This window comes from Temnothorax nylanderi, unplaced genomic scaffold (genome assembly GCF_030848795.1).
Source record: "Temnothorax nylanderi isolate EJ_2023f unplaced genomic scaffold, tnyl_v1.0 TNYL_tig0083_pilon, whole genome shotgun sequence".
NCBI lineage: Eukaryota > Metazoa > Arthropoda > Insecta > Hymenoptera > Formicidae > Temnothorax > Temnothorax nylanderi.
Genome location: NW_027249145.1, coordinates 421,340 through 432,823, shown reverse-complemented (window position 1 = coordinate 432,823; position 11,484 = coordinate 421,340). Strand labels below are relative to the sequence as shown.

Sequence of the window (11,484 nt, the reverse complement as noted above, 5' to 3'; positions counted from 1 at the left end):
AGATAGCAAGAAAATTTAATTTTCTTTTTATAACTTTCTTCAAGACTAAAATTAATGCTTATTTATATTATTCTAAAAAAAAGAATTAAAGAATTAAAAATGTGGATTGAAACGTGAACACGCGTATCAAAGAGATAAAAAGATATATTCATAAAATGTTGTACCAGTTTGCTTAAAATGGCGCTGTTCTGCAAAACGTTTTAATATATTTTAATTAATATAAAGATTTTAATTAATTTTTGATATGCTTTTTCAGGTAAGAGAAATTGTAAAAAACATTTGTGAAATTAAACAATATTAATACATTAAACGTGTGGCAAATCTGTAAGTTATATTTAACCAATCCTTGTATATAAGGAAATAACGTTTGCGTAATTAGAACAGTGTCAAACTTGAAACTTGGAGTATTAGTTGTAAAACTCATTAGCACCGGATGCCAACTAATTTTGATAGACTTTCTTGTCAAGCGATTTACCGAGCGACACCTACGGTTCATGTCAAACGATTTATATCAAACGTGCTCGACGAAATGTCACTGTGACAAATATTAAATAGTAATTAATTGCAATTACGATAGAATTGCAAGAATTAATTAAATTGTTTGAATTTCGATTAATTGTATATGTCTTGTTTTTTTCAATTTTATATTATTTTTCAGTTTTATTTTAAAGGATAAAAAGTTGAGTAAAACTAAAATAACACAATCTTTCCTTTTTGTTGAAACTAAAAACACATAAATAATGTTTGATCTCCGAGCAATTCCCAAAACTAAATTCTAAATATTATCTTAATAATCGAAAAAAGCTACAATATAAATCTATGGATGCCAGATCGTTTTATTCTCAAAAGTAATTAAACTAAGACATTGACTCTCTCGATTCTGTGTTATCAAGTGCTGTTAGATAATCCTAACAGATATTGCTAGGACATTTTGGTAAATTGGACCGGTAGCAAGGGTAGTAACTTGATCCTTCGTTCGTGTATCGAATGCAAAATCGAACACAGGAGGATGGTGGCAATATTTTTGGTGCTGACGGGCGGCAATATGATTCTGAAGCTGATGGTTGTGAGCAGGGTCCAGCAATGCATATAGTAGGTGGTAGTGGCGAGGGCTCTGGTCTCGGCCTACATGTCTATAAAAATAGATTCTGATATTGCAAAGCAAAAATACCTTTATAATCTCTTTAGGTATCTATATAATACATTCTTCTTCAAATAAATGCAAGATAAATTGGAAGAATATATTGTCATTATAATTATAAAATGAAAATTATCTGCGTCAATTTTACTTCTTTTGCTTTATATTAACTAATTTTTTTTTATTCAATATTTCTCTGCATAAATATTTAAATTCGAGACAACCGCATGAAAGATTAATACTGTTTTTATACCAATGGTGGATATGAAGGTGGGCAACGACAACGTCTAGGAAGTATCGGTTCAGGAGGCAAACAGCCATTGCTTGGACAATAAAATGGCATTGGTCTGCGGTGATAACACGGTGGAGGCAATGAATTTGGCCGTTTTTTCTCTTTGTGACTGGTACAGAAAGACATTCTTCTTTTTTACTTGAAAAATTTAGATATTACATTTCATCATAATTTCTAAATATCTAATATTTCTGTTTAATCGATTACTTAACAATCTTTTGTTTAAGAAAATTGATGTATTTCTTCACGTAGTATACGCTGTGTATCATAATAATCTTTTTCTTAAGTATGATTTTATAATAACTTTTTAGGATTTTATGGATAATGGATTATTTTTATACTCTTAAGTTTCTGATTATATTAAAACATTTTATATATCGCTTTCTTTCGATCTTTTCTAGGTAATAATGATTTTCTCACCTCTGATATAATTATTAATTGATGAAGCTACGTATAATTATTTTTACATTTTAACACTGGCTTCCCAGTATAGTCAAACCATTTGAGACAACAACAAGTTACTTTTCCTAACGATTTTTCAGGAGAACGACAGCGTGGAATGGCAGGAAAGTAACGGGGCGAATAAGAGATTCTATAAAAGATACATAAATATCAAAGTCTTTATAATTTTTTTTAATCTTTCTTAATTTTACCTGCATAATCTTATTCTACTTTCAAACATCATATAAAGCAAGTTTTTGAAAATTTAATGCTGCTATTAATCTGCTCGCTTAATATAAAATGTATATAAGAATCATTTTGAGTAACATACCTGTCACAAGTATGTGTAAGCTGGAATTGTACGGCAGATCCATAGGGACGCGATGATATGTCAGATATATATTTCGGACATGCACAATTATTACGGGATAATTTTGGAGAACATCGCGAAGGAATACTGGGTGGAAATTTTGCGAAAGCGTCCTCAAGACTCGACATGTTAGTTTTATTCGTAATAATGTTACTCTTCTACATTCCAATTATTTATTTTTTTGAAGAACAAGTATTAATTTTGATTGAACAAATATCAAATGTCAATGTCAGTTTATGTTACAGCTTGTGCCCTTGCATTACCGTGAATTTGGCGAAATATTGCATACTGCGATTAATTAATATCTGAATAATTTATTTTGTATATTAGCATAAAAAAAAATTCTTTGAACATAGAAAATGCTGTTATACAGTGATTTACATAATTGTCTATTAAAAACTATACTTAAAATATAGACTATTGGTTTGGTTCTTTGTAATTTACTGTATTATAGTTAAATGCTGCTATTAGTAATAATAATAGTAATTATCAATTACGAATAACGAAGTGTATTTTACAATTTTTCAATTTCAATGTTTTAGTAAACAGCGTCAAGAAAATATCTTGAAATAAAAATATCTCGAACATGAAACATTAAAGAAATATTAATACTCGCATAATTACAAAGAAAAGAGTTAAATACCTCTTTTCTATTTTGTGTGATCAATATAAAGATGAATATTGTATATTGAGGAAATGGAGAGAGAGAGAAAGAGAGAGAGAGAGGCTGCCATCTCTCGTTGGAAAAGTGCGCATTTTGTGAAAAAAAAGAAACAAAAGGCATGTTCATAATCACAACAGATATTATATAATAAACCGTATTTTTACAGTGGCAGATACAATGTAAAATGAACAAGGATACCTTTACGAAATATACACGCATTAAGTCGCATGTGATCCAGGAATCGACCGGCGATACTATGTACAACACAACCACGTAAGCGTGCGCGATGTACCTATCCAACTGGCAGGCAACGCGGTTGCACTTTTGAATTTGGCACGCGGTGCATCTATTCGCCTATATCCCTGTCCCGGCGTCTCTCTTTCTAAATACGTGTATATGTTTATGTTTATGTATATGTGTGTGTATGCCACTGTTATCCGCTTCTCTAAATGCACTCGTCTGCTTCAGTCAAACGAGACACCGGAACGCATCTTGGCTAATCCCCGCTGATATCCCCGCGGGAGCGGGAAGAAAAAGACGTCTAACAGAACGACACCCGCTGATCGTACCGATTAAAAAGTTAAAAAAAAAATGGATTTAGCATCCGAATAAATTACAGACGTCATATGGAGATTAGCCAAGACGCCGCTCTATCGCTCCTCCTCGATCCTAGTCAAATGAACCAGGGTAAGTTAGCGTACATCGACTAAGAAACGTAAAAGGAAAACAATAAGTACGTAAACATGATAATGTTATAACGAATCATTATGCTGCGTTATGTACACGTTTCCTTCTTACACACTTCCGCGGGAAATGCACGGGAATTAAGTGAAGAAACGGAAGAATAAATGTCAGTCCGAAGAAAATAAAAACGATAAAAGTTACAAAGACGAATAAAGAAGAAGATATCGACGGTGTGCGTCGATTAGCAACGATCTCGCTAACAACGATCTACGTGTGTTAATATTTAAGTACATTGATTAAACGACATTTTCATAAGTACCACAATAAGTACCTAAGCGATCGCTCCCTGTGCTGCTTTACAATTATTCGTTATTTAACTTCCTTCGCTTAACTTTGTTCCTCCTTGTTACCTTTTGATTTTCGGGACGGACGGAAGGTGGCTCGAAAAACCAAGTCCATTTTCGCCGAGCAACTCGCAATGGCGACTTTTCTATCGCGGATATTGTTCGTTTCACAATTGCCAATGATAATCTCTTTTAATCGATTATCCGATTTAATCTATTACAATCGAAGCAATAATACTTTAGCTCTATCTGTGTGGAAAAATATTGATATATGCCGCGATATTTAGCGCGATTAAATAAATTACGTTTGATTTAACGACGTTAACAAAATCGCGCGACCAAAACGGTGCTTAAATAAATTTGTAGTATTGCGGAGATATTTACATACATGTATTTACGTATTAATTTATTAGAATTACTGCGCGTGTGACAATCAATTATTGCTCTTAAAAATAATACGAGAATCAGGACCATCACCAAACATATAATTTACATAACTTATAATTTATAATTTACAGTTTGTAATGTTATAATTTATAATTTACAAATAAGCTACAGATCTCTTATATGATACAGAATCGTAGCATCATCGTCCCTCCCATGTGTCGTTTATAAAATTATAAAATACTATCATAGTTATAATTCAATTATTCACTTCGATTGAACTTCAGGAAGAATTTCTCTCGCCTCATTGCTGAGTCGCCGGCTTAAAATGAATGATACACGCAATCTCTGCAATTTCTCCACACTCTCTTATACTGTCACGTTACGTTTTAAATAACTAATCTATATACAATGCACATACACACACGCCTCAGTGATCTCTCTTGTAAAATCTCCCTTGGCCTTCCTCGACGTTTACCCTCGATCCGTTTCGAAAAACCGAAAGTGCAGCGGTTAACTTGAAAGACAGAAAGCTGCGAGGCGCAATACTGATATCTCACCGGATACTATCAATTACTATATGGGACTGAGGAAACTCCTTGGCTCGCTACGATCGTAACATAGCTGAGCGCGATCTGATTGTGGATATGCATTCACACTTGAGGATCGGCCCGACAAGCGATTTTCGCAACTATTATTACAAGAGCGGAAGCACCGTATAGACCCTCCGAGAAATATTATTCCGCGAGCGTTATCCTCGTGCGAGGGAATTTCTACGCGCCTTGTCATCCCGTTCCTCGGTCCTCATGATAAATGCGACACGATCGTATGTATAATAGACAACGATAGTGTAAGACATATCTCCGCTAGTCTTTAACAGCTAATCTTAAGTAATTTATGGGGTATCTTTTTTGCCGGCTACGAGACGATAGAGTCTGTGGTACCCGAAACTCACGATCACTCATTCTGTGCTACCACGCGGCGCGATGACCTCTTGAGCAAGTTCCTCACGATAACTTCGTAATCCGATCGACCCTGTTCGCTTAAGTACTGGCCACTTCACGTCAATATCACAGTCTCCCGCGGATGTTAGCCTCCCCTTCTGCGTAATCACGTCTACGTTTCGGTAGAACGTGTGTCTATCCTATGTGTCTATGCTTGTCTGAGCCGGACGAGCTTGCCGGAAATGCAAGTCCCCTTCCTGTGGAAGGTACGGTCACCTCACTTCGTGATTCAGGTCACGATAACGACCACGAAGTGGCAACTACCCTATATATCTATATATATTCTTTTCTTTTTTTTTTTTTGAAAAAAATAACAGTAAGGGTGCAGCGTAATCTTGAGTGCGTACAATTTCGTTTTTCATGCAGAACGACGATACTCGCTCGGTTCGAGCCTAACTCTACTCAAGATAATTAGGATATCCAATTACGATATCGCGTGATAGACATTTAAGTGTAAGATATTATCCGTATCCGTCGGGAACTCCGCTTATACGCGTAATTTCGCGACATCTATTGCTTCTACTTAATCGGCTGACGAGATGTAGCCTGTTATTATTGGTGCGCGAAACTTTGTGTCCCCCCCCGTCACGTCACCCGAACATCTGCTTATGCATATATGCGTGTTTTACTTTTACTTTTACTGAGGTCGTTAAGGCTGTGCGCGTATATACTTATCTATCTATTAAGTATATTTTACGCTGATATATTTTTGTGCTGGTTCAGTTCGCTGCTACCGTCGTTGCTACTAAGCGCCGATTCGACAAGAGGAATCATCGCGCTTTTTCGATTCAGCTTCTCGAAGGATCTCGTAGTAAACTTAGAGATCAAAAAGTCTCCAAACTGATGCTGCAAAGTAGAAATTAGCGACAGTACAGAGGTGGAATAAAGACGTCATAAAATAGAGATCGCAAGTCTTAAGAATCAGTATGCGAAGTGGCATAGTGCTGCAATTACTGAATATAGTACTACTTGCGATTTTATTCGACAATCTAGGTGGCCATTTGCGATTATGATGGTATAAAATTGGAACAAGGCTCATAGATCAAATTTTATAAAATACTTCCAAAGTAATACCAAATATTTCATCAAATCATTGGGGGTCGATTATTAAATCGATCAATTCTTTCGTAAAGATCGCAGAAGAATGATTGTTTGACTTTGATTTCTTGAACATTTTCAGGAGTTGTTTTTGTATTAAACATTCCAAATGTTCATTGTTCTCGATTCATTTAAAACATTCATGTCAATCATAAATCTATATTTTCCCTAATGTCTTGCTCCAAAGACTTGTAGAAGCACTTGGTAATTTTCAGAAATTTTAGCTTCGCACAAATTTCCTTCAAGTAGACAAGCATTTGAATTGCCGAACAAAAACGTGAGCAATATAACGTTCAATAATTGTAGCATCATATCATTAGCATTCTGATTTATGAGACCCGCGGTCTCCACATAACGGCGCATCCCTACTACCGCCGATTCCCGTCTCGCAGCATCAGTTCGGGAACTTTTTGATGGTACGTCGTATATCATTACTATCCATCCGGAAACTCGACGGTGTTTGCGATCGGATCGAGGACACGCGGCTCACGTGTAATACTTTCGATCGTGTACAATGTCGGAGCGTGGGCGGGCGCTATGTAGCCGCTATGTGCTCGAGTGGAAATACTTGGCGACGCTGTTGATAAACTCCTGACGCTACAACTGCACTTGGAACGGCTGGGTCGCGTTCGGCATAATGAAGGGGTTCGTCGTGGTCGACTGCTGCATATTTCTGGAAGCGATTTCCGCCCATTCGACGTCGAAGGGATCAGAAGGTCCTCTGGAAGTCAGGCTCATCGCAGCCGAGCCGAGCGAATGCGCTCTCGTATGAAGAAAAGGCGCTCGCCGAGGACTAACGGTTACTTGCTGCGACGACGGCACAGCACCGGTTATGCTACCCAACCATTGTTCTGGTTTTGGCAAACCAGCTGCCGTGGAAAGTGGTTGCACCTGTTGGATGGAGAAACTCGTGAAAGGATTATCTCGAATTAACGTCGGAATTTATGTTATGAGCAGCAAGAAACTGATTTTTATATCGACAGTGAAAAATAGAATGAGAAGCAGTGAAAAAGATGAAAGTGGAATGAATTAAATACTTGTCGCAGAAATTAAAAACATTTCCAAAGCATGAATGTGTTCTCAAAGATTATAGCAATATATTATATTTCAACAAGATTTTTTCGTTCGAAAGATTTGTATAAAGATTGCTCAAATTTTAAATAATTTTAATAAGAAATTTTAAAACAAAATATTGATTGGCAAATAATTCAGAAAAACACAATATAAAAAGTGATATATTATAGTAGCGCATTTGATTCCTATTTAATTTTGTTAATATAAATTTAATAGAACTAAAAAATTTATTAAAATTAAGTTACTTATTACGTACTATGGTGAGATTTAACTTACTAAAGCCGTCGGGATTCCCGTTGCCGATGAGACTTGAGCGACGTCAGTCGAAATTGGTACCGCCGGGGAAACGGACGCTACGCTGGTACTAGGGGAACTTGTTTTTGAAGTTATCACGGAATTTATTGGGATCGGCGACCTGTTCACGGTCGACGTATTTCCTAAAGAGGACGTAGAAGCCGTGCTGAAAGCCGGACTTGCTGCCGACGGTGGTGTGCCGAAGGCACCTACACTAGAAGAAACAGGTGCTGGGGTGCTCATAACGACCGGAGTGGGCGCGTTCGTCCTTGGAAGAACGGGACTCAAGTTGCTCGCCTTAAGAAGAGGTGTGAGCCTACGATTCGACGCGAGAACGGGGGATGCGGACTCTTGCCAACTGGGCCCGACATGATTCAGATTACTGAGCTCTTCGTTCTTGTCGTTGTTGTCGTTGTTACTGATATTGGGACCGTTCTGCAGTTTCATCTCGTCCGACGAGTTGCTACTCGTTACTGAAAAAACATAATAAGTTGATTTGTGAAATTTATGACGCGTATATAATTTTTTTAACGCGTCATCATGATATTATTATTGATGCTGCAGAGAATAAAATGAGTAACTTCTACAATTTTGTTGAAAAGTACCTGGAGGAGAGTTAGCACTAGTGAAAAGCTGTTTGACGACGGAGCTGGTGGCAGGCTGGGACGACGGTATTGGTCCAAAGTCGTCGCTGCTCGAGAGCAGAGAAAGCCCTTGAGAAAGCTGCTGACACATCGCGGAGACGCTGTCATGATCACCGGGAAATATTTCTGGTATTGGACTCACTGCGAAGAAACAGAAGATATCACGTTTAACAATATATTTAAGTCTGAAATTTTTTACGACATGTAGGTGCTAAAACGCATTCTACAAGAGGCATGCTCCAGGACGCCTAAATAGATGTCGAGGTGATAGTATAGAGTGAGAGTATATAGAACGATGAATACACGGTGTAAGTTGAATATTTTCTTCAAGCACAAACAAATACACGAGGGCGGATTAAAATTACGAGGGTTCTAGCTACACGCTCGCAGTGTCGTGGTACCGGCTTATGTCTGTTAACTTAATCATCCGGAGAACCGTGTGTATGGAAAACGAGCATTGTTTAAGGGTACATCGAAGAGCAAGCAACAGTGAGGATTAACAGAATAAGGAGTAATGACCTTCGTCATATCCTTCGAATTCTGTTGTGAGACAAAGAAGTATATTGTTATTTAATAATCAGATCGATTTCAACTAATACCATATAATCACAGCGTATGTACTTGTGAGTATCATATGTTGTAACTTTTATTCTCTCACTTGTTAATAGTTAAATAGTTAATTTAATTTAATTTAATAAGATTGTAAATAAAATAAAAATTATATTTCGGAGCCGTGGGCGCTCACCTGGGGGCTTCGAAGGTACAATGTGCGAATGAGCTGAAGGCATTCGCGCCAGATCCGTTGGCTCGAGACTGTGACTACGTGTGCGTTCGAGGGTACTAGGAAGATCGTTGACTCGTAGACTGAGCTGCCTTTTAAATGGGGATGCTTGACTTAGCTGCGAGAAACCACGGAAGGAACCTTGCCGCTCCAGCATAGATAAAGTAGCATGTGGCCTTTCAATCGCAAAGGGATTGTACACTTGCCTAACCGGAGGAATTTCTGAAAAATAAATATTTCGTACAGTAAAACCTAAGTAACTTAGATATTGCTAGTAAGCAGTAATTTTCATCTATTGCATAGAGATAGACAAAACACTCGAAATGTTAGTTGAATTTTTGTATGCTTAGTTATAATTATGTATTTACAAATTTACAAATTTAATCTTTGAACTATATACACACGTTCTAGGTTCACAAATTTTATAACAAAACTTTCTAGAAATGATATTTAGCTTTCCATAAATTCTCCATTTATTAAACCGTGTGTCGATAAATAGTATATTATAATAATGAAAATGGATATTTGTTAAAAATAATATGCGCAACCCACCTGCTGCACGATCGCGCGCTTCTTGTAACCGCTCCGCGAGATTCGGTTGCCTAAAGCTGCCGCTTCTCGTGAAGATGGAAGTCTTGGAATCGAAAGTCATCGTAACTCCGCATTCTTTGTCCCGTCGTTGCTTCCTCTCCAGGCATGCGGCGAAGGCGCAGCCCACTGCGTGACTCAATCTCTCTCCCTTTAAAAAATCAATCCGTTAAGAACATGCCCTTATATTACTCATGTGAGTCTTTTAAAAACTAATATGTTATTTATATTTTTAAGCAACAAGACTAAAAATATGCACGTTACACTGTAAACAGGTAGATATATGCAAATCTCAATAGATTATATATAACAACATATAGGACACTTTATAATTTTTACAGAGATTTCTTATTACACGGAATATCATAGTAATTCTCATATTCTCAATAGATCCGTCAGTAATTAGAAATGCATTAAAATTAAAATACATATGCATCTCATATTTAGCTTTTACAATATTGAGTTCTTATGTCATCACCGCCGCGCCGTACCATCAGATGCTGCGTACATTTGCAATTCCAATGCTTCAATAAACTCACCCCTTACCGACAGAGTAAAGCACCCCTTGTATACCGGGGATAACTTCCTATTCAAAAAGGATGAAAAGGCATCTGACTTACTGATTCTTTTAATGCTAAAAATCCGTGGCACATCCACCGCCTCGTCGTGCCGTCCCTGCAAATGTAACTGAATCCCTTCTCGTGATTTCTGTCCGGCGCGCAGAACGAGACCTTCTCAATTGTCTGATCGACAATTAACCCTTTTGTTTCGTCCTCGACGACACGCAATCCGTCGCCGGATACATGAAGTATCGCCCGCACCGGTCTTCGTCTTGAATTCTGAAAATTCAGTCACGAATTAACTCGGCTGTCCGAGTTGCCCTCTGACCTTTACATCGATTTATTTTCAGATCGCTTTGGTGTCAATGTCAACTCTATATATGAACCGTGCTAAATATAGTCGAGGCGAAAGACTCGGAGAATGTGGTGCGCAGGGTGCGCCTTTCGCAAGACTTACAAAACTTTCTATGGAGCTTCTTGAATATTTGACATGAAAAACACCTCGTGAAAAGGTAGTTCAGTTACTTCTCGAATTATTTATCCTTATATATGCATAAAAAATAAACTGGATAAATAGAATATATAACCATGCGCGAGAAATAGACGGTTAATTATAAAAATTAATGCTTTCAACCAATCCGCAAAGAAGTCGCATTAATTTCAACAAATATTTCATATAATAAAATACTTACTCGAAGAACTTTGAGGGCCTCTTCGCAAACTTGCATACCCCTCGATTCGAAGACCTCCACACATCCCAGGTACTATCAAAAGATTAGTTAAATTATTCATTTATTAAAAATTAAAATAGACGTTTGTGAGGTCTTTGCATGAGAGAATTAATATTTATAACATTAATATACAAAATTAGTATAAACTATAAAAATATTACTTTAAACTTATACATTCTTAGCATCGAATCAACAAAACAAATCGATTATTTCAAGTAATGTAAATTATTTTACACAAACAAATAATTTTCCGATATTATTAGTCTGAGAATTAATCAATGATTTATGGCAGTGAAAAGTGAGAAATAATATGAAATAATTAAAATAATATCAACCATAAAACATTGACTAAATAACGCCCTCCAATTAGTTCTTAGTTTATCGTAAATTTTT

The 11,484-nt window shown here is 36.8% G+C and overlaps 2 protein-coding genes across 5 annotated transcripts in view; both read right to left on the bottom strand.

The window, feature by feature from the left end:
- Window positions 1-816: 816 nt before the first annotated feature.
- LOC139774591 (uncharacterized) lies at window positions 817-2,893 on the bottom strand. The gene is made up of 2 exons (XM_071709988.1): window positions 1,392-2,893; window positions 817-1,133 (listed from the first exon to the last, which is right to left on the bottom strand). Exons 1-2 carry the CDS (start codon window positions 1,554-1,556, stop codon window positions 909-911), a joined length of 390 nt encoding a protein of 129 aa, XP_071566089.1. The 5' UTR covers window positions 1,557-2,893; the 3' UTR covers window positions 817-908.
- Window positions 2,894-3,026: 133 nt separating this feature from the next.
- The window catches only part of Numb (NUMB endocytic adaptor protein), a 59,635-nt gene continuing 51,177 nt past the window's right edge, over window positions 3,027-11,484 (bottom strand). For 3 of the 4 annotated variants that reach the window (XM_071709985.1, XM_071709984.1, XM_071709982.1), the window contains 8 exons: window positions 11,053-11,124; window positions 10,421-10,639; window positions 9,765-9,951; window positions 9,177-9,434; window positions 8,951-8,971; window positions 8,393-8,572; window positions 7,770-8,260; window positions 3,027-7,310 (listed from right to left, as the gene is read on the bottom strand). In XM_071709985.1, the coding sequence (XP_071566086.1) occupies window positions 7,017-7,310; window positions 7,770-8,260; window positions 8,393-8,572; window positions 8,951-8,971; window positions 9,177-9,434; window positions 9,765-9,951; window positions 10,421-10,639; window positions 11,053-11,124 (1,722 nt within the window). In that variant the 3' untranslated portion in view covers window positions 3,027-7,016. The remainder of the gene's footprint in view (window positions 7,311-7,769; window positions 8,261-8,392; window positions 8,573-8,950; window positions 8,972-9,176; window positions 9,435-9,764; window positions 9,952-10,420; window positions 10,640-11,052; window positions 11,125-11,484) is intronic. The other variant, XM_071709983.1, reaches the window with a different exon arrangement.

Excerpts from the sequence above, each read along its gene's own strand:
- LOC139774591 (XM_071709988.1), bottom strand. The coding sequence starts at position 1,556 with ATGTCTTTCTGTACCAGTCACAAAGAGAAAAAACGGCCAAATTCATTG. Across the intron at positions 1,134-1,391 it reads CACCTTCATATCCACCATTG|ACATGTAGGCCGAGACCAGA; the intron begins GTATAAAAACAG and ends CTATTTTTATAG.